This window comes from Muntiacus reevesi, chromosome 1 (genome assembly GCF_963930625.1).
Source record: "Muntiacus reevesi chromosome 1, mMunRee1.1, whole genome shotgun sequence".
Lineage (NCBI taxonomy): Eukaryota > Metazoa > Chordata > Mammalia > Artiodactyla > Cervidae > Muntiacus > Muntiacus reevesi.
In genome coordinates, this window is record NC_089249.1 from 105,784,596 (window position 1) to 105,808,792 (window position 24,197).

At 36.2% G+C, this 24,197-nt stretch overlaps 1 protein-coding gene across 3 annotated transcripts in view; it reads right to left on the minus strand.

The window, feature by feature from the left end:
- SNX7 (sorting nexin 7) overlaps window positions 1-24,197 on the minus strand; it is a 171,296-nt gene that overhangs the window by 72,608 nt on the left and 74,491 nt on the right. For all 3 annotated transcript variants that reach the window (XR_010662214.1, XR_010662211.1, XM_065927733.1), the window contains exon 8: window positions 14,189-14,341. Coding sequence is in view for 1 of the 3 variants with exons in the window: in XM_065927733.1 (XP_065783805.1) it covers window positions 14,189-14,341 (153 nt within the window). In the remaining 2 variants the exon portion in view is untranslated. The remainder of the gene's footprint in view (window positions 1-14,188; window positions 14,342-24,197) is intronic.

Below are 24,197 nucleotides of genomic sequence, written 5' to 3' on the forward strand. Positions count from 1 at the left end.
ATATACAAAACAGAAAGAGACCCAAAGACATGGAAGACCAACTTACGGTTACTGAAGGGGAAAGCAGTGGGAAGGGAGGGTAAATTAGGAGTTTGGGAATAACATATATACATTATATATCATTATTACATATTTAACAGATAACCAGGAAGGCCTACTATATAACCCAGGAAACTATACTCAATATTCTGTAATAACCTATAAGGAAAAAGAATCTGGAAAAAATAGATATAGATGTAGGTACAAGTGAATCACATTGCTATACACCTGAAACTAACACAACACCGTAAATCAACTGTACATAAAGCACATTTTTTTAAATTGGAAAATGAGATCACATATAATTGATAAATATCCCTTGCTCTATTTGGCTTAAGAGTGTGGAAAGGCATCAAATATAAAATTTTACCTCTTCCCTCAGTATTTGATATTTATAAGTTAATTGCCACTATAAATCATTTTTAAAGATTCAGAAATACATTAGAAATATTTTCAATTACTACTATTGCTATTAATAGTCTACATTTTTTGAAACCTTATTATGTGTGAGATTATTGTACTGAATTAAGAACTTAACATATATTTTACTTACTTATTTACTTATCCATCTATCTAGCAGCTTTGAAACATATTTTCTAAACTGGCAATTTCAGGCTCAAGTAAAATAGGGAGTGGCTTAAGGGATAAGCTAGTTGAGACTCCTGAAAAGGTAATGAGTATAAAAGCTTCAAAATAATTTATTTTTAGTGACTTACTAGGAATATTAAATTTTGCCTCTAAGACTTTTCTTTCATCTTTATTTTATTATGTACATACATGTACATATATATTTTAATACCAAATAAAATTTATGACATGTATACTATTATTTTCAGCACTTTACAGGAGAGGATACTGAGGCTCACTGAAATAATGAAAGGTGTCTGAACTTAAAGTCATAAGTTATGCCTATCCAAGGCCGTGTTCTTAGTCACCAGGTGATAGAGCCAACATAAGTCTGCTATCTCCATAGGTAACGCTATGACCCTGTTCATGGAACAGCTGGTGGAAAACCTAGTCTCATGTAAATCACTGCAAGAATCAAGTTAATAAAATATTATCTATATATCTCTGCTAATGAAGTAAAATAGCCATAAATTTGCCTAAAACAATAACAATGATATGTACTAATATAAAATATGATAAAAGCCAAACCTTACCATGTACTTTTTTTTTAAACCAGAAATTTCCACATTAAGTCAAAAGTTGTGCTTCTAGTTTTCCTATTAACCCCAATGAAATAATAACTGTATCTCTCTTAAATTAGAGCTGAGAAATATGACTGAGCATCCTTTACCTATTTTAATGCTATCTCAACTATCTTGGGCACAGATGACATCATCTACATGTGAGGAAACACTGAAGCTCAAATATGTAAACATCTCCATACTAGACCAATATCACTGCAAAATAAATTACATTGGAAAAATTGTAGGCCACACCTAAAATGAGGGCAATGGAGTATGTAACATTTTAGTAACTGCTTTTTTAGTCACCTAGACTTAAGAGCCAAATAGTAATGAAAACTTTTAGGAGCTGCATATTTAAACATTTTCCTGAAATATAACCAATCTAGAAAAAAATTAGAGATGATGTTATAAAAGGAAATCAACTTCTATTATTTTGCAATGGCTCAAAATTATTCAATAAATTTCATTTTTGTAAAAGTCTAAATTCAGAATGAAATGCTAATTTATAATTTGAGAAATATAAGTAACTTCAAAATGACAAGATTTGCATTTTTTCTAAAATTAGTTTTACATATCGAATATAAGTAATAAGTCTGCATTTGTAAATACTGCAAATACTTAAATGATTGCAAGTTAACACAAAAAAACTCATTAGCTACAAACGCCATCTTGTGGTCCTTTTAAAAATTATTTTGTAGTTTGTAGATCTCTAACTCAAGATCTTCTAAAGATAGAAAGAGCCTTAGATACAACCAATTCCATTTCTCTCATCTTTACATGTGGAAAAGTTGGGGCTCCAAAGATCTAATACACTGGAAATCTTTATAGAGAGAATACAAGAGCCAAAAATTTCACATTTTCAACTCATACTTTTATATATGATATCATCATTCTTTTTTTTTTAAACTAGTACCAAATCAATTACATGAAGTTTGTCTGGTTTAGTACCAGACACTTCCAAACACTGAGTTGATCTTATTTATCATACATGAAAATACAATAAGCTAAAAGAAGATGAAGACTGCTGGTTTTCATCTTTTGACAGATTAGAAAGCTAGGTATAAAGAAGATATGACCAAGATTTTACATTTAGTGGCAGGCATCCTGATATCCAAGTTTAACTTGTGTCATTAGGCAATCCACCTTCTTTCTTCAAAGTGTTATAACATGCAGTGTGTGCATGTGTGTTTTAAGTCATTCCTTCCTTTTCTTTACAGGAACTATTATATTGGTCCACAGTATAGCAACTTACACTGTAAGATGTAAGTTCTTGATTCAGAATCTAGATAATTTTAGAAATGATTTCATTATAAAATGTAATCACCCATTTAAATGTTTGATTAACTTAACTACAGAAAACTACAGAAAAAACTCACCTCATTCAAAAGTTGGGAAAAGACAGACTGTCGATACTATGGTATAACTATCACTTATACACCTAAATTCAACTTCGTTTGCATAAATAATTGAGAAATAACTATATCTCAGAATATAAGAGATTAATGAAAATGTTTTAACATAAGTTTTTAAGAAAGAAGAAACCTACAAAACAACAAAAGCTTTAAAACTTACATGAACTATAATAAAAAATGTTCATAGTTATTTGGAAACATGAACTATAGTTTTGGAACATGCAATTCAGCATAGAACTCATCACTTAATAAATAAAACAACAGTTACATGATACTTTTTAATTCTAAAAATGATAAATATTTCATTTTTAAGGTTTCCTTAGAAGTATATAAAAGTCAGACCTTGTTGCCTTTAAACTGAATTCTATAATTAATCATGCTTTATATACATTATAATACTTGAATATTAGCCAGATTATACATTTTAAATGAGAAAAAAACACTGCCTATGTTAATTTGAAGAGATAAACAAACTTCTAGAAAACAAAGAACTTTAGAGCAGTGCTTCTCAAACTATCTGTGGTGAAGAACACATCTTTTGTTGGCTAAGAACCACTAGTGATCCTACTGAGCTGACTAGTTCACACTTCATGCCACAAAAGTCATCACAAAAGCTGGACAATACCCCAACTGTCCTATACTTGATTCAACAAAAGAAGTCTAATAATCACCTGGACATCATGACAATGTCTAATTGCCCTAGAATATTTCAATTGGTTATATTCTACTTCTGAATTTATCATGTTGTAAATCTGTAATAAACAATTTATGAATTAGGCATTAGTCCACACCTTAAGTAACATAACTTTAGAGATCAATATAATTACCCAAGCTTTCCTAAATTGTGTTCCATGACAGGCTAATGCTATAAGAAGAAATGCTAACCTAGTCAATGTCTTAGACTCATAAACCATCTAAGAACCTGTGCTAAATCACTTCAGTCGTGTCTGACCCTTTGTGACCCCACAGACTGAAGCCCTCCAGGTGTCTCTGTCCATGGGATTCTCCAGGCAAGAACACTGGAGTGGGTTGCTCTGCCTTCCTCCAGGGGATCTTCCCAACACAGGGACTGAGCCCCCGTCTCTTACGTCTTCTGCATTGGCAACTGGGTTCCTTACTACTAGCGCTACCCGGGAAGCCCATATAAGCACATAAAAGGTTCTAAGAACTTCTTTAGTAAATATGCCTATTTAATTCAAACTTATTTGACTACAGCATCTATCTTTTCTATCAAGATAAACACCCATTAACATTACAAAAACAAATTTCCTATAAAATGCATAGGGAAATTCTAGTTTAAACAGAACTTGCTGATGTGCATTATTCAACAATTGCTTTAAAATTCCCAGTGGCAGAGAACTAATTTCTTTGCAATGCAATTTAATATAATTTAGAGAATTATAATACATAGGATATAATTCTCTTTTTGTGACTTCAAATTATTTAACTTCCAAAAGTTAGTTCTAGATATGCTTTCTTTTATAAAAAAATTTCATTGGAGTATAGTTGCTCAGAACTATGTAGTTTTTCCAGTAGTCATGTACAGATGTGAGAGGTGAACCATAAAGAAGGCTGAGTGCCAAAGAATTGATGTTTTTGAACTGTGATATTGAAGAAGACTTTTGAAAGTCCCTTGGCCTGCAAAGTCAAACCAATAAATCCTAGAGGAAATAAACCCTGAATACTCATTGGAAGAACTGATGCTGAAGATGAAGCTCCAATACTTTGGCCACCTGATGGGAAGAGCCAGCTCACTGGAAAAGACCCTGATGCTGGGAAAGACTGAGGACAAGCAGAGAAGGTAGTGACAGAGGATGAGATGGTTGGATGCCATCACTGATTCAAAGGACATGAGTCTGAGCAAACTCTGGGAGATGGTGAAGGACAGGGAAGCCTGGCGAGTTGCAGTCTATGGGGTTGAAAAGAATTGGACACGACTGAGTAACTGAAAAAAAGCATAGTTGCTCAGCAGGTAAAGAATATGCCTGCGATGCAGGAGATGCAGGAGACAGGAGATGCGGTTTCAATTCCTGAGTCAGGAAGACCCCTTGGAGAATGTCATGGCGACCTGGTCTAGCATAATTGCTTGGAGAATCCCATGAACAGAGGAACCTGGCAGGCTACAGTCCAAAGGGTCACAAAGAGAAGGACACGTCTGAGTGACTAAGCACTGAAATCGCTCTTCAATGCTGTGCTAGTCTCTAATGTACAGCAAGATGAACCAGCTACACATGCACATTTAGCCCCTCTATTTTTCTTTTGGATTTCCTTTCCATTTAGGTTACCACAGAGCACTGAGTCGAGTTCCCTGTGCTATACAGTAAGTTCTCATTAGTAATCTATTTTATGCACAATATTAATAGTATATAGACATCAATCCCAATCTCCCAATTTATCCCACCTAGATAAGCTCTCTGAAGCAACAACAAAACATAAACTCCTTCCATGACTGCCCTCCAAATACTTTTCTTCTTTTCCAATTCCTTCAATAAACATGCATCTCGAAGACCACTATCATCATTACCACCTTATTCTGAATACATCATAGTTTGTCAGTATTACTCCCAAATGCATCATCTGGACTGAATTCAGTATTCAGAAAAGCTACTGAAGAATGGAGAACATTACTGTGTTATAAATTTTTTTTTAAAGTATCTTCTAACATAACAAGACCTCATGAATCTTATAAAACTTCAATTTTAAAAGAAGCAAATTTCAATGTGGTGACCAAGACAAAGACCTAGTAAGTTAAATGACCTAAACTTGACAAAGTACGCTATCATTCTACATGCTGAAAATAATCTTTTTGCAAAGTATTTCTGGCTTGAGTATAAAGATTCCTTGGTACTAGGGTGTGGGGTGGGGGAAACCAGTTAGAAGTAGATTTACAACTTGGAATATGAAAGGACTTTGTCATCAATATAGAGGATAACATTTACCTTATTTGCTATGAGAGAGAAGAATTCCTTTGAATCACTGAAAAGCTGTATCAAATTATTGAGGTGAAACTTTAAAAGGTAGTTGGCTAAAACTGAGTAGTTTTTTTTTTAAGACAAGCAGAAATGAAATTTACTCTGTCACGAGTTCATAGCTACTAAACATCTTTGGATGTTTTACAACAAAGGCTTTAATGAACATTAGAAGTCTTACATTTTTCTCAGTTTCTTAAGTATTTTCTAGATAACAGTTCCATAAATATTTCAGACATGAGTTCCATAAATGATTTCTGTGAACAAATAAATCTGAGATCTTAAACAAAGGTGAACATAGTTTTTTTCCTAAGGAGTTTCTTAGGAACTTTAGTGTGCTAGGATGCATTGCAACCTCCTTCAATAAAATGAAACAGCATAACTTAGGAAGGCACTTGGCTATGAAGTTGTCATACCCAATAACAGTGAAAGTAAAATAAATGGGAGCCAATGATTGTGTGATCAAATATATCCTCAAATAAACAATTAGAGACTTAAAAACTATGCCCAGGGACTTCCTCCAGCATTTGTACTGGTTGATTTTAAAAACTTATAAAATGTCTTTAATGTAGCATTCCCTCAGCACAGTTTATAATTTCACCTCTTCACTCATCCAAGATCCCTGGTACAATCTATCAAGCTGAGAAGGCAGCTTCCCAGCCTCTGTGGTTGGTATTCTCCATGGATGCCTCTCCCATAACCAATCAACTAATAACAGAGGACCATAAAAGCATCCCATGAACAGCCCAAGCAAGAGTTTATTGAAGATTTTGTTTCTATAAGCAGTGGTGAAGCCTCTCATCTGAGAGTAAGAATGAAAAGTTTTAAAGTCTTAGGATGCACAAGGTTATTTCTTCTCTGCTTCCCTTGTTTTAAGCATTATTATTATGTACCTTTAGATTCTATTTCAAATAGGAATTAATTGCTTACCAAAAAAAAAAAGATTTTGATAGCATAAATGGTAAAAAGGACAAGATTAATCATTAAATAATCAATATAGTGTCGGTCTCTTTTATAAAAATACAAAGGGAAAAGCTCCTAGGCATTCAATGGAGCATTATGGCATTAAGAAGATGAAAACTTGGTGTTTTGATGAAGATGACTGTCCCTAAATGAACTGGATGGTCCCTAAACGTGGTATACTATAGCCTGAATTTGTTAATCTTGACATCAGGCTTCTAATGAGTACCTTTCAGTGAGTAAAAAAGTCAATAACGTGGACAAAAGAATGTAATGAATTGGAAATTCTAACTGGCACAAAAATGGTCAGGTTGAGTAAATATCTAAGCATCTTAACCTCTCAAGATAGTAGCATGTTTACTTTTCAGGAAATCTATCCTACCCATTAATGGAAATCTACTGAATTCACTAGGGTGTATAATGTAGTTCTGAAACATTATTCCAACAGTTCCAAATAGAGACTGGTATTTTCTGAAGGGTTGTTTTACCACCATCAGGAGATCGGTCTTCCTGAGTTCTAGAGATTAGGTAAGGTACCAGTTTAATTAAATGTTATGAGGCATGATTGTAAAAAGAAAAGTACCCTTTTATGGATTCCAAAATCCCTGTCCTAGATAACACTGAATTATTCTAGCTCCTTGTTCTTATGATTTTCACAGGGAGTTGAGACACACATTAACCTTAAAGAAAGTATCTATTTACTCCATTTCATCTTAAGAGACTGTCAATATAAAAATATAATTTAAATTGCTCAACACAGAGCAACTATTATGCCTCTCTCCTAACATTTAAACGGAAAACTAAGAAACAACAGGTCCTTCTTTGTGACCAAAATGATACTAAAAAACTATAGTTGAGTAAACCTTCAATCACCTCCATCCTTCTCTCTATAAGAAAGACATAATACTGATGCTGAAATTAAACTTTTTTGTAAATTTTCAAATCACTTTATTAAATTCTAGGGAATATGACTAGATGGCCAGGGTTTCCTTCCTATCCTTTTCTTTGACTCCCAGATTTTCAAAATAGTACTTTGTCATCAAATTTCTGTCTTGTTACATAACAGCTCCTCTTTGTTGGATGGAGTTAGATCTTGTGAAAGTTATTCTCCCTCACTGCTCCTTTCAATTAATGTAGATGAACAGCAAGTCCATAATTTATCTGAGACCCAATTTTTAAGAAAATAATGAAATTTCAGACAGATACATAAATTCCACTCATCAGAATCGTCTTAGCTGGCAGTTTTATTATCATCATCAACATAGATTAACCTCTTAAAGTCACAATGTTTGGGAGATACTTTTACTTGGATCACGGTGTTTTATTCACGAAAATTTTAAAAAATGTTCCAATGTATGTAGCACACCAATGAATGGAAAACAAAAAAAAATATTTCGCTACAATTTATTTTACTATTCCCCAATATAACAAGGAATATATTTCTAAATAAAAACAACTATACCTGAAAACTTCTAGGCAATTCAATGCTTATCTGTTACTTACTTTGTAAAAGAACTTCTATGATGTGTATTTTTAAAATTTTCTCTGCTTTTTGAATGGTCCATATATAGCTGGACTTGGATTTCAGGGAAGCATTAGTTGTGTTATTGATTTGGCTAGATTGTGAACTCTTAAAATGATTTTTCTTTTCTTCTTTTATCTCAGAGAAAACATCCTATACTAGATGCTTTTCTGCTTCCTAGATACTCACATAGATATAAATATTTTTATTATTCAATCATGATAGAACCCTTCTACTAAGCCAGTTTATTACGATTCAACTAAAAAACCTAATTCTAATACTCTTCCATTAAAAAAGTAATATATTATAAAGCCGTATCAATCAAATGAAAAATACATATACTTATTATTCTTCCCTAAGGGGAAGATTTAAGTTTGAATTTGAATGCTGCTTAGCATAGGGTTTTGATGTTAATAGAATCTAAAAGAATGATTTTACATGAGGCAACTAACATTCTTAAATAAGACTCATAGCATTTGAAATGAAGTGACCTCTATCTTGGCTATTTCTTGAATATCTTATCAAGAAACATCTTAAGTCTAATGTTCATAATTATTTTAAATAGTATTGTTTATGAGAGCAAAAAATTTACATAAATGTTCAATTATTAGTAGTTATCTTCACTAATAAAGATATATGAACATTATGTACTATATAAAGATCAAGTTATACAGAAAAATGTTTAAACAAATGAAAAATAAAGAACTCAAAATAATACATATCCACTGTAGTCATCATAACACAAATAAGTAATCATGTTTTTATGCTGACATATTTGGAAATGCAGAAATTTTGAAATATTTTGATCTGCATAGAGCAAATTATTTTTCTATAAATGCATTTCAATATACCCCTCTCTAGGAGATAAGGTTATGGGTATTCTTTATTTCCTCTTTATACATTTGTGTACTTAACTTTTGTTGTTTTTTGTTTTTCATGTACATGTATTAATTCTAAAACCAGAAAATGAGGCCAAAAAACTTCCATATATTAACTCTAAAATAAACTATGCAAAGAAATAAATTTTACTACTTCAAGTATTATATTCAGTTAACTACCAAATGATTTTATTTGGCATTAATTAATATTATGTGATCTTTTCATGATTATAATACTAAAATTAAACTTTAAAGAGTATATTACTTCAGTTTCTGATATCTACCAAAGATTCCTTCCTTTTAAATTTCTTCACCATCACCATAATTATCAGCGTCAGCATCATCAACAATAAAAACAGACTATTTTGTACCTTGTGTTACTGTTTATTCACTAAGTTATGCCTGACCCTTGCAACCCCATGGACTGTAGCCTGCCAGGCTTCTCTGTCCATGGGATTTCCCAGGCAAGAATACTGGAGTGGATTGCCATTTCCTTCTCCACAGGATCTTCCCAACCCAGGAATTGAACCTGCATTTCCTGTACTGCAGGTGGATTTTTACCACTGAGGCACCTGGGCAGTCTTATTTTGTACCCACTAAAGAACAATTAGAAAATGTCTGTGCACTTTATCCAACATGTCATAGTTTATAGTTTTAGCATCCCTTCACGTTTTACCAAGAAATAACTTTCTTTGGTTATCTGGATACTAACATATTTTGATATTATTCACTTTGAAATTTTTCACCTATGTTTAATGGGATTTTTGGTTTTATTGCTTTGTTCTTCTTATTTTTTCAAAAAAGATTCAAGTTTATTCTTAGCTACTGGTCATATAGAACACAATTGGGAATAGCTTCATTTTACCTAATCAGAGTTTATTTCAGATCCTTGTTTTATATTTGAGGTCAACTGTCTCTAAGTAAATTCACACATCTAAGTACAATATTTCAGTTAGACAATAACTGGCCTTTGATACAGACATATCTCATATTTACAAACTGATTTTCCTCCGTCATTTTAATAGTTAAATTTTAAGTTATAAACAAGTTGTGATCATTTCACTTCATAAAAGTCCAAAGACAAATGTTTATACCCTATTTTTTCTATCACACTAGGAGCAAACCCCTTTGGGGGTTTTTTTGGTTTTTTTTACAAATGTTGATGAAAAAAGAAGCATTTCCATAATAATGTGATTAAATTAAAAAGGAAATGGAAAGATTCTGAAACATCTTACTTCCTTATATATTTGACATATTCTGAAGTTAACAGATAACAGCAGACTGTTGCTGTTTCAGGCCATACAGACTACGTGTTAATTAGGAAGCTTTGATTATATAAGGGCTTCAATTTCCGATTATGCCTGGAATGATGTGCCAAATCAGTTAAAAGTTATTCAATCAGGAAAAAACTCAATAAATAACTTGAGCTGTAGAGACCTTATGAAGCTATTATAAAGAAAACCAATGATTCCTCCAAACATCTCCATCTAAAATGCCATACACTTGATAGAATTTTAGTAAGATTTAGAAATACAATTCACCTGGAGGAAAGAGTTAAAAACATAGATATAAACTGCTGTGAGGGACAAAATTTGCAATATGGCAATATGGCAGAGTGATGCTAATTTAACTATTTCTAAGTAGACAGTATTTTGTATAAACTGAGTGCAATCTATGAAAATTAAAAAAAAATGTGCATTTATGTGAGAGGTATAGTCAAAATCCAAACATTTCAGTTGAACTTCAATGGAACTACTATGAACATCTTCTCTTAAAAAAATTAAAAATCCAAACTTAGAACTAAGTTTTGCAGACATTATCATTGGGAGGACAACATAGTATGAGTGTTTGTCACATGATTTTTATAACCTAATATGTTTTATAATTGCAGTCACTTATAATATAATGTATATTCTAATTTTCTTAAAAATTATTTCAATTATTAATTGTCATAGCACTCCTATAATGTCAGTGTGGCCATGTTCTATCATAAAAGAGAAATAAAGTTATTTCTGTGGGTTTAAAACAGTTAAAGTTGTAAAAAAAAAAAGGATATAGTGATATACCTGCTTTAACAGAAATATTTTGAATCATTTCAAAATCTGAGACTTATGGGGAGTTCCTTTTAGATATTTTAATTTACTTAAGGTTGTTAATGTAGAATAAAAAGGGAAGGTAGAAAACATCCTTTCCAACCCCACTTGCTAAAAAGAAAATCATTTAAATCTGTCCTCCAATCTCTAGCCTGCTGCCATGAAACCTCTATGTCAGTTCGCCTCTCTGTCTTTGTTGCTACACTTTCTAACCAGGCTCAATATGTTTAGTTTTGTTCCACTATGACCCATATACAGCCTGCGTGATCATTCTAAAAGGCAAGTCCAAATTGTCTCTTCCCTGCTGAAAACTCTTTAATGGCATTTCCCATTTCCCTCAGAATGAGAAATAAAAGACAAAGCTTATTAAGGCCCTCTTCAGCCTAATAGGGTTCAGGGCATACTAACACAAAATATGACACGCTGGCATATTAAGATGAGTGAGTTTGAGAAATAGAAATGGAAAGGTCACTCTGACCTTCTTCCAACCCCTATCTCCTGAGGCAAGTCATAAAATCCTCAAGTAAGAGGTGGGGTCCTCACCCCCAGAGGACAGGTGCATCTTTACCTCCGAAGCCAAAGGACGTGAGAAGACTCCTAACAAAAAGGCCTTGCTAAGCCTCCCTCAGTTTACCGTGCTTACCTTATACTCCTTAACCCACCCCTCTCTACGCGACAACCCAATCTTCACCAAACCTGGCATAAAAATACTCGGATCTGTTTCTTCTCATCTTGACTTGTTGAAGGCTCCTGTGCCACAAAGAATTTACATTCATTCAACTTGTGTGCTTTTTCTCCTGTGAATTTATCTTTGCCAGTTTCACTTTCAGACCCAGCCAGGGATCCTATGAGGGTCGAGGGAAACATTTTCCTCCTCTACAAGCCTCATTTTTCAATTCAACACTATCTCCACTCCACCATTCTCCCAGAAGGAACCTCGGTAATTTGAACATGTTCTCTCTCACCTCTCTGCTTTTGTGCATGTCTTCTCTGCCTGGAACTCTCTTCCTCACATCTAAATCTCGCTACCTCTCATTCATTACTCAGGACTCAGCTTAAATATATCCTCTGAGGAATCTTCCTCTTTCCTTCTAGATTAGGTTAGATGCCCCTGCAAAGTCTTCCTGTCCTGGATCTCATTATACTTTTTATTATAATGTTTTGTGTTAATTGTAACATGAGAAAGAGATTGGGTTTGTCTTGCATATTGTGCTCTCTCCAGGACCCAGCACAGTGACTGGTGGTAGCAGGGCCTCAAGTATTTCTTGCTGAATGAAAGTATCAGTATCAGTTAGATAATCTTGCAAAATATAAAATATTTTAAAGTACCTTTAACCTGGCAAGCACTACAGAGTACAAAATAAAATCTTCTTAATGTATCAATTTCAAATAGTCATATATTCAGACAGAAATAAGGTTAAAGATGTATTTTAATATATACCTTCTAAGAAAAGTATGTTCAGAATATGCTAGGTAAAGCAAGCAATAGCATAAAATTCACTGAAAATAAATACCACTGTGTTCAAAAGAGAAAATCATTTGAAAAGCAAAATGTTGATTAGGTATTTTTCCTAAGGTAAACAAAGAAAGAAACAAACAAAACCAACTGAACTAAACTAAAGTGAACTAATGTTCTTTTTTGACCTTTTGAACAGCTATAGAGGAAAGGTGCCGATGGAAGGGACATAAGGTATAAGCTCTGAACTAGTTTCCTGCTCATTCAAACTTCTGTTTCTTTCCTGAGACTTTGCAAACAATACAAGAAAAGGAGCATGCATGCTCAGTGGCTAAGTCATATCCAACTCTTTGAGACCCCATGGACTGTAACCAGTCAGGCTCCTCTGTCCACGGAATTTTCCAGGCAAGAGTACTGGAGTGGGTTGCCATTTCCTTCTCCATGGAATCTTTCTGACCCAGGGATAGAACCCATGTTTCCAGTGTCTCCTGAATTGGCAGGAGGATTCTTTACCACTGAACCACCTGGGAAGCCCCGGTAAGAAAAGAAAAGGAAACGAAATTTTAATCAGATAGGAGAATCATTAGGAAGCCTGATCAAATGATTTTTGAAGATGTCAGATCCTGCCAAAATAAGAAACTGAAGGGAAGACAAACAAAACAAAATGGTAGCATTTAATTTTTTTTTCATATATCAGATTCTGTTCAGTTTATTTGTATTGTTTAAAATTAGGGAAATAATAGACAAGAAACTGAAGGGAAGACAAACAAAACAAAACGGTAGCATTTAGTTTTTTTTTTCTTATATAAGAGTCTGTTCAGTTTATTGGTATTGTTTAAAATTAGGGAAATAATAGGAAAATATGAAATAAAAAAATCAGTGTTTAAATAAGCTCAGTTGTAACATATAAAATATTTGTAGCTTTTTATGTAATATATTATGAAACCATTTCAACTTGGCACTGGTTGAAACAACTTCAGTATAACTGCTAAAAGTCATGAATACAACTCATGGTAGTTTTTTCATTTCTTGTCTGCTTCATTAATAAATATTACATTTGGGTTTTTCTTATGGCTACTTCTTAAACTTAAATCGCTTCCTTTCATCCTGAGCCCTATCTTGAAAGTGAAAGAAAGTGAAGTCGCTCAGTCATGTCCAACTCTTTGCGACCCCATGGACTGTAGCCTACCAGGCTTCTCCATCAGTGGGATTCCCCAGGCAAGAATGCTGGAGTGGGTCGCCATTTCCTTCTCCAGGAGATCTTCCCGACCCAGGGATTGAACCCAGGTCTCCCGCATTGTAAGTGGATGCTTTACTGTCTGAGCCACCAGTGCAAAATGGCATTTACTTCTTTTCCCTTCCCCTATATTCTGAGTTTTACAAAAAGAGAGCAAAATTCTCTCTCACATCAAGCTCAGCTCAAATTAGGCACTTGGGCATGCTGTGGAGGAAGGAAAGCTCATCACCTTCTTACAGGTAAACACAGTAGTGTTGGTGCGTGGGTTTAGCGATGCTCTATTAACTGGCAGCTCCACTGGCTCTGAGCCACCAAGAGGATTTTGAATGTAACACTTGGTTCCTGAACAGACTCTTTCAATACAAGACAAACAGAAAGTGAGAGAGAGGATAACTTTTTAAAAAGAAAGCAATACCACATATCACTAATTACCTGTTCATAATAGAGGATGTTTTCCTCAGCCATATTTGTAAATGCTGACTTGATATCATTTTGCATGTTTTGTCTCCATCTTTCCCAATCTGCTTTCAAGGCATTATTAGCGCACTCCACTTTATCTTCCAGTTTTCCAATCTCTTCCGTAAGCTGTGTTAGATCACAAAGAGAGATCAGCTGATCTATGCATTCCTGCCACTAAGTGAATTCTCTGAATCTAAGATGAATATTATATTTTTTTTAAAAAGCACAAGAATATTTTTTTTGAAGAGTTGCCAGTATAGTCAGAGATATCATGTAGGGGTCTAAGTTTTGCAACCAAAGCACTTGACTTTGGATAAATCTCTCAAACCTTGGGCCTCAGTTTCACTATTTATAAATCAAAGGAAAATGAACTACAAGTAATCTCAAAATTCTTTTGCAATAACTCTCTCATTACCACTGTTTGTGGTGATAATATTTATGTTAAAAGATACGGTTTTACATCTTCAGCTTTTCTTTCCTGCTTCTCACTTTTCAACTGTTTTGAGAAGAATACTCAATTAACTGGCATGTTATAACATCCATATAGATTATTCAGTCCAGCCTGGAGGCCCAGGGGATTAACTGGCTACATTCCATTCAGCTGGTAACAGAGGCAGGTTTTTTTTTTTTTTTTTTCAGAGTCAGGTTTATATCTCAAGACATGTGACACCTAGTCCACACTCCATTAGACAAGTTGTGTGTGACAGTCACACCCCCTCCCAAGTCACCCACCAACATTTGAGCATGGAACCCATCAATGTATTGCTTTAAATTTAACACATTATCTTTATATAAATTTTAAACTATTTATCCATATTTTATTTATTCTTATATTCAGCATACATATATTTACTAAGTGCCTTCTCTGTATCAGGCATTCTTCAAGGGCCTGGAGATTCAATAATGAAGACAACAGACAAAAATTCCTGCTTTTACCAGAGTTTATATTCTATTGGGAAAGATAAACCATAAGCAAGACAAATGAAATATCTATCATTTGATAATAAGTGCCAAAAAGAAAAATGAAGTAGAAAGGTAGATAAGGAGTATAAGAATAATGCAATTTTAGATAAGATGGCTGGGGAAAATCTAAGTAAGAAAGTGTCATATCTAAAGTTGATGTTAGAGTGAATCACACAGTTCTTAGCAGGAAAAGCATTCCTGGCAGAGGAAAAAAACAGGGCAATGGTCTAGAGGGAGAAGCATGTTTGGATGGTCCGAGAAGAGCAAGGAGACCAGTATGACTGTAGCAGATGGCAGAGTTAAAAAAGAGGGAAGATCCTAGGAGACGTAGTCAGAGGAGTAGTTGGGTGACCAGATCTTACTAAGCCATGCAGTCCATGGTAAAGGTCCTAGGTTTTACTGAGTGAGACCAAAGGCAGGGACAATTAAGCAGAAATAACACCATTTCTCCCATGTTTTATTAATAAAAGGGGCATTATACATTACCTTGACTCCAAGTATTCAAAAGAGGCTGTCATTAAGAAGGTCCCCATTACAGACATGTTAAAAGGTAAAATGTTATTTTACTTTCAATGCTTGCTTAAAATATCACTTTTCATTCATTCACTTTGCTATGAAATTTCACTCTGACTTTATTTCATTGCAGCCATATTTGCTTTTATTTCCCTCAGACTAGATGTTTGGTATTATATAAATCTTTTATTATCTGCAAAATGTAAAATGTTAATTGCTCAGTCGTGTCCAACTCTTTATTAACTATGGGAGATCTATTTCATATGTAGGGTTGATTTTCATGGTTTGTGTGTGGTGGGAACGTGCAGTTTTTTTTTTCCTTAACTTTCTTGTTTTGTTTGTAAACTATCTCAGGGAGGCCATTTATTACTTTTATGGGTACCTATGACTATGGGGTAATTCTTTTGCTAAATCATAGAGGATGTCTAAAAGGGTGTTGTGTTGGTATGCATGCTCAGTTGTTTAGTCATGTCTGATTCTTTACAACCTCATGGACTGCAGCCCACTAGGCTCTTCTGTCTACGGAATTTTCCAGGTAAGAATACTGGAGCAGGTTGCCATTTCCTACTCCAGGGGATCTTCCCAACCCAGAGATCAAACCCATGTCTCTTAGATTTCCTGCCTTGGCAGATGGATTCTTTACCACTGTGCCACGTGGGAAGCCCAACAGGGCATTAACGGGATGTCTAATGGTAGGTTTGGGGAATAAGCTAAGGTAAAATTACTGACAGGCCAAACTCAAACAGGATCCATAGAAAGCCCATGTGCTGGTTACAAAACCTCATTTCCATGGGTTGTTGGATCAAATCTTCCCATTTTCACAGCCAGATGGAAATGATTAGAAAAGTGTCTTTTTTATATCTAGGATCAAGAGGTATCTACACCAACTGTACCTACACTTCTTCTCCTCTGCTTAGGCTCTGCAGTCTAAAATGGCTCTGCGCTGGAGCGGGATGACCTGCAAACTTCTTTATTGAAAGTAGCTTCGGGAAGCAGTATCTAAACCATATGTTCTAAACCTTGCTTCCCCTCCTGACAGAGCTTATAACAGTGTCACTGCCATGAGGGATTTACAGGCAAGTCATCTCTTTGCCAACCTGCAACCCCCACCTTGCTAGCCCTTGTTAGCGGTGGGTAGGCTGGCTGGTGCTTCTGCTCTGGCCCAGGGCTACCGCACTCCTAAAGAAGTCCTGTCCCGTTCTCTGACATCACTCCAATCCACCCTCATCAGCATGGCACTGAGATTATATGACTAATGATAGGGTGAACTGATCTCAGACTCCATACTGGTCTTTCACAAGCTGTATGACATTGGGCAGACTACTTTTTGAAGGCTTAGATTCTTCATCTACAAAATGAACATAAAAATAATGATACCTATCTCGTAGGAATTTTTATTTAAAATTGCCTGAGATAATGAACACATTAACTGATGTTCACAGTGTCTGACAATTTGTCTACTAAATGGGATCTATCACAACCATCACCAGCTGGTGAAATGGGAGCTGACTGCCTCTCCTCCTCCAGTGTTTTAGTCTCTGGAAATATGCTATTCCTCCACCAGGATCTAGGTATTAATTTCCAGTGCAATTTCTTGATTTATTCTTACCAATGTAGATGATAATATATCCAATTCTATATAATTCATGCTAAATATATATTACCAATGCTTATTTTTGCTGGCTATGTATTGACCATTTTTACTGATGACTCCATCATGACTCTAGTTTGAAAAAAAGGAAAGTGATATTAGGTATTTCCTCACACTGAATCATCTTCCCATAATTTTAATTTTTAGGAAACTCTAACTGATAATAAGCACAAAGCACTTAATTCAAAGTAGACATAATCTGGACTATATCTTTCCTACCAATTTATAAAGACATATTATTAGATCTCCCTTCTTTTAGTTGACTGCAATTTTAGCAAGTTCTTGCTAAACTATGGACAGTACAAGAAACCGTCCATGAATATGGCACAGTCAAGGTTATGAACATAAACACTCAATATAATTTGACCAAAGTGGGAAAATAACATGTTAGGTGCCTGGCAGACCAAAGAAGCTCCTCTAACCACGTGGCAAACTTTCAATAACTCTAAAAGTAGGAAATTCAATTCATAATTTCTACCGCAAAACAACATAAAGACCGAGTTTAAAAGGATTCAAGTTTGAATCATTCATTTCACAAAGACTGGAAACTTGGCCCTCTGTTGGTGGAAAAACTAAAGAAGTAAACAGTCCTTTTTGCCAGGAAAATGTTGAAATATCAGAATAAGTAATAAAAGAATGTAACATAGTAAAAATAATGATTTTGATTTAACCACAGGCTAATGTGGTAATCTCTAGCTTCAGTTATATTCGGCTAAAAAGGAGTCACACGATTAAATGAAAACCATTAATACTAAGAGCTCAGGAAAACAAAACAATATCCTTCTTCAATACTTTAATACTAGGAACAGCAAAAATAATAATGAGCATTTATTGTATTTCTGCCACAGGGCACTGTATTAAGCTATATGCTTTACATACATTATTTCATTTAATCTGCATTATAATGTTGCACATTTTGTAATATTGTCTAGCTTCTGGGAGACATATACAAAGGAGAAACTGGGAGAAATATACAAAGGAGATCACATAACTTTCTGTGGCATCATAGAGATTCAAACCAAGTCAAAACACCTGTTCTTTCCAGAGTGACTATATAGCCCCAAGTTATCTTGCCTGTAGCTATCTGTAGCTGAATAGCCCCAAGTTACTTTGCCTGTATGCCAAAGCCTTTGACTGTGTGGATCACAACAAACTGTAAAAAACTCTTTAAAGAGATGGGAATACCAGACCACATGACCTGCCTCCTAGGAAATCTGCATGCAGGTCAAGAAGCAATAGTTAGAACTGGACATTGAATAACAGACTGGTTCTAAATCATGAAAGGAGTATGTCAAGGCTGCATATTGTCACCCTGCTTATTTAACTTATATGCAGAGTACATCATGAGAAACGCTGGGCTGGATTAAGCACAAGCTGGATGAATCAAGATTGCCGGGAGAAATAGCAATAACCTCAGATAGGCAGATGACACCACCCTTATGGCAGAAAGCAAAGAAGAACTAAAGAGCCTCTTGAAGAAAGTGAAAGAGGAGAGTGAAAAAGTCGGCTTAAAATTCAACATTCAGAAAACTAAGATCATGGCATCTGGTCCCATCACTTCATGGCAAATAGATGGGGAAACAGTAACAGACGTTATTTTGGGGGGCTCCAAAATCATTACAGATGGTGACTGCAGCCATGAAATTAAAAGATGCTTGCTCCTTGGAAGGCAAGCTATGAACAACCTAGACAGCATATTAAAAAGCAGAGATATTATTTTAACCAAAAAATGTCCATCTAGTCAAAGCTATGGTTTTTCCAGTAGTTATGTATGGATGTGAAGGTTGGACCATAAAGAAAGCTGAGCACCAAAGAATTGATGCTTTTGAACTGTGGTGTTGGAGAAGACTCTTGAAAGTCCCTTGGACTGCAAGGAGATCCAACCAGTCCATCCTAACAAAAATCAGTCCTGAATATTTATTGGAAGGACTGATGCTAAAGCTGAAACTCCAATATTTGGCCACTTGATGTGAAGAACTGTCTCATTGGAAAAGATCCTGATGCTGACAAAGATTGAAGGCAGGAGGAGAAGGGGATAACAGAGGATGAGATGGTTGGATGGCATCACCGACTCAATGGACGTGAGTTTGAGTAAACTCTGGGAGTTGGTGTTGGACAGGGAGGCCTGGCATGCTTCTGTCCATGGGTTTGCAAAGAGTCGGACATGGCTGAGCGAATGAACTGAACTGAACCTTGCCTATGGTTTTCAGCTTTAAACTAATTCAGCTTTTACCTCAAGGAGTTGTTATCTAATAGAATGCTTTTGTTATTGTTTGTCCAACTCTTTTGTTTCCCCATGGACTACAGTCTACCGGGCTCCTCTGTCCACAGGATTTCCCAGGCAAGAATACTGGAGTGGGTTGCCATTTCCTTCTCAAGGGGATCTCCCCAACCCAGGGATCAAAACCACATCTCCTACACTGGCAGGTGGGTTCTCTACCACTGAGCCACCAGGGAAGCCAAATCGAACAGAAAATAGATATGCAAAAATAAAACAAAAACCAACAGCAATCATTCAAAGCAGAATGTGATATATATAATAATGGAGGGAAAAAATTAAATTAGAATATAGAAAGATACAGAATGGAGGATTAATTCTAACAGGGGTAGGGGACATTCCAAGTGTGAAACTGCTAGGCAATGAATGGGTGAGGGTGTGGCATGATGAAAACCACAGGGATGTTATGGTATAGAGCATGATAAAAGAATGGATAAGAGATAGGTTTGGAAGTAGTCAGGAAGAAACATGGGCTTCCCTGGTGGCGCAGATGGTAAAGAAGCTGCCTGCAATGTGGGAGACCCAGGTTTGATCCCTGGGTCGGGAAGCTCCCCTGGAGAATGGAATGGCTACCCCCTCCAGTATTCCTGCCTGGAGAATCCCATGGACAGAGATGCCTGGTGGGCTACAGTCCATGGCATTGCAAAGAGGTGGACATGACAATGAGACTAATACACGCATAAGATGAAACATGGGAAGTACAGCTGGACAGGCCAACTGAAGACTGACGACGAGAAGTGATAATGAGCATAAAATGCATTCTGTAGGAAAAGGTAAGCCACTGAGAGGTTTTGGCCAGTAGGAAAGGAAGGAGGACAGGAAGAAAGAAACCAACTAATCTACACAGGAACTGTGGAAACAGCAAGCAAAATTGTAAGGATTTGGCTCACTCGCTCTCACTCATCCAGCAGCACTCACTCAGCATCCATCCTTACTTCCTGTGTTAAGAACTAAGATGAAGGGTGAAAAAACTGACTCTGCCCCAAGAACTCATGCCTAAGGGGAAAAATAAAAACAACTAGATAAAATGTGATATACATCTCATGTAAAGCAAATGGGGTGTACAGTCCTAGAAGCAAGTTTACTTTGAAGTTTCTAAAAAGTGCAAGTGGTTTGTCAAGGTTTGTACCTGGAGTGTGAGAGGGGGAAGAGCAACAGAGGAAAAAAGAGACATTACTCTACCTACACAGGTCCGTATAGTCAAAACTATAGTTTTTCCAGTAGCCATGTATGGATGTGAGAGTTGGACCATAAAGAAAGCTGAGTGCCAAAAAACTGATGCTTTTGAACTGCAGTGTTGGAGAAGATTCTTGAGAGTCCCTTGGACTGCAAGGAGATTCAGCCAGTTCATCCTAAAGGAGATCATTCCTGGGTGTTCATTGGTAGGTCTGATGTTGAAGCTGAAACTCCAATACTTTGGCCACCAGATGTGAAGAGCTGACTCATTTGAAAAGACTCTGATGCTGGGAAGGATTGAGGGCAGGAGAAGGGGATGACAGAGGATGAGATGGTTGGATGGCATCACTGACTCAATGGACAAGGGTTTGGGTGGACTCCAGGAGTTGATGATGGACAGGGAGGCCTGGCGTGCTGCGGTTCATGGGGTCGCAAAGAGTTGGACACAACTGAGAGAAAGAGCTGAACTGAACTGAACTGATACGCTCATAAGCTATATGAGAGGTATTTACAGTGTATCCAGTGAGTATGTGCTCAGTCATTTCAGTCATGTCTGACTCTTCAAGATCCCATGGACTATAGCCCATCAGGCTCCTCTGTCCATGGGATTTCCCAGGCAAGAAAACTGGCATGGATTGCCATTTCCTCCTCCAGCAGATTTTCCTTACCCAGGTATAAAATTTGCATCTCCTGCCTGTGTCTCTTGCATTGATTGGGGGATTCTTTACCACCTCAGCCACCTGGTAAGGCCCCATGTATCCAGTGTGTATATATTTGATCTAATACTAAATATTTGAAAATAATTAGGCTTTTCTTCTTAGAGATTAAAATGTGCTTAAAGATGATTAAGGTGGACTTTTGCTCTTAAGATTTAAGGTTGATCTTTTGATGCTATTTCTTTCAAAGTTTTTCCAACACAGAGGCAAGAACTTTTATATTTATCAATAGAGACAAGAATTATTTCACTGGATTTGTTTGGCTATACCATGATCCAACATTTTGCCAATAAAGGTCCATCTAGTCAAAGCTATGGGTTTTCCAGTAGTCATGTATGGATGTGAGAGTTGGACTATAAAGAAAACTGAGCGCTGAAGAATTGATGCTTCTGAACTGGTGTTGGAGAAGACTTTTGAGAGCCCCTTGGATTGCAAGGAGATCCAACCAGTCCATCCTAAAGGAAATCAGTTCTGAATACTCATTGGAAGGACTGATGCTGAAGCTGAAACTCCCATACTTGGGCCACCTGATGTGAAGAACTGACTCATTTGAAAAGACCCATATGCTGAGAAGATTGAAGGCAGGAGGGGAAAGGGATGACAGAGGATGAGATGGTTGGATGACATCACCAACTCAATGGATATGAGTTTGAATAAGCTCTGGGAGTTGGTGATGGACAGGGAGGCCTGGCGTGCTGCAGTCCATGGGGTTGCAAAGAGTCGGACACAACTGAGTGACTGAACTGAACTGAAACATGCAAATGGACTTTTTCCTCCTACATTTGAACCATTTCCTCCTACAAATGGACTCTGAGATCTCATTAGGACTTTCTGGTAGGGGAATGCAGGTGTTTAGGAATTACTTTTAGACTTCACTGGTGGCTCAGATGGTAAAGAATCTGCCTACAATGCAGAAGACCCAAGTTCAAACCTTGAATCTGGAAGATTGCCTGGAGAACGGAATGGCAACCCACTCCAATATGCTTGCTGGGAAAATCACATGGGCAGAGAAGCCTGGCAGGCTACTGTCCCTGGGGTCGCAAAGAGTTGGACACCACTGAGCACCTTTCACTTCACTTAGAAAGGCTTTAGATTCCACAAGGACTATGAAAGAAAGCAATTAACTTTTGGAGGGATGGCACAAAATATGTGTGACCACCTAGCCAGTCAGATGAGTGAAGTCACTGTTGTTATTAAGGAGATGACAAACAGCCCTGATCTTCTTTATATTTTTGCTGGAAAACATTTTGGTTATCTTAGTTTTCTTTGTCTCTAACACTATCAAGAATGGTCTGATAGCAAGAAAAGGAGGGATTTACAAGAAGTGGCTTGCAGTTATGGAGGGGAGAGAGTTAGGGAAAGGAACTGTGTTTGTGTGTTTATGTTGCACATTCGCAACACCTGCCTGCTCACTTAACAATGCTGAGTTCCTTCTGTGATCAAGTCTGGAGCTGCATATAGCATCTCATTTAACTTTCTCTATACCTCTTAGAGGTAGCTTTCTTCCCCTCAGTCTAGCTGGTTCAAGTTTTCAGTAATGTTAACAAACTCTGCAGACGATGAATCTGAAAAGCTTTAACATCCTTCGGCCAGTTCTCAGTTATGTATTTCTTCTTCTGAATTGTTTGGCAAACTCAATCCAAGTTTTTCTTTTCTTTTCTTTTTTTAATGTTTCCTGGCCCCTTCCATTTTAATTTTATTTATTTGTACTCCTTAAACCTATCTTCTCCTCCAATATACAAATATAGTACAAAATGTAAAATAAGAGTATAAAAAATAAAATATAAAATACAAGTAGAATACAAATAAAATACAAATAGAGTATCAAAGCAAACATTTATATAACAAATCTTGAAGTTCTTACTACGTGCCAGGCGCTGGCGTAGGCACATGAGCAAGGACACAGGGATGAATACGAGAGGGGAGGTTACTACAGCTGGGAGCTACAATCTAGGAAGGGTTTCAGATCCACACTGCATTGGGCGTTCCCTCTGTGTCATCTGACCAACTGCCTTAGAATCTATCAGTGAGTCTGTGTTTTGCTCTGTTTCATAAAATAAGGAAGTACCTTCCAAACAAAACTTGAAGAAATCAAGGCCATCTAGACTCAAAGTTTTCCCTAAAAGAGGAAATCTAGCTTTATATCCAACAAATAACTTTATTTCATCTTTTTTAGTTGTCTTAGAGTATGGATAAGTTGTATTTGGCTCCTCCTCTCCTTTTTTTCCTGAAATTTAATAAATTCATAATCACACACACTCTAAGTGATCTAGAGGTTGGGCTCTGAAGTCCATGGATGGGAATCCTGTGTCATCTTAGCTAAATTTAGTTCCTTGATAGGTTGCAATTTCCTCGTCTGTAAAATGAGGAGAAAGAAAGTACCCACTTCATAGGACTGTGTTGAATCATGTGTTAGCAAAGCGCCTGGGACTTAACCACTGAATACATGTTAGGATTAGAGTGGCACTCTGAAGTTATTATGAAAGGATTATTGTAGGGTTCAGAAATGTCCTGATTGAATCTGCCAGCTTACTTTTACTAAGTTAGGGATTCCTTACTGAGGGCAGGCATGTAAAAAGAACAACTTTGGAGAAACAAAGAGATGGTAATAGGTCAGAAAGCTCCCCAAATGTCCCCAAGATGTCTAGCAGTGTTGGTGACTGAAACGGACAATGTAGTCAGGCG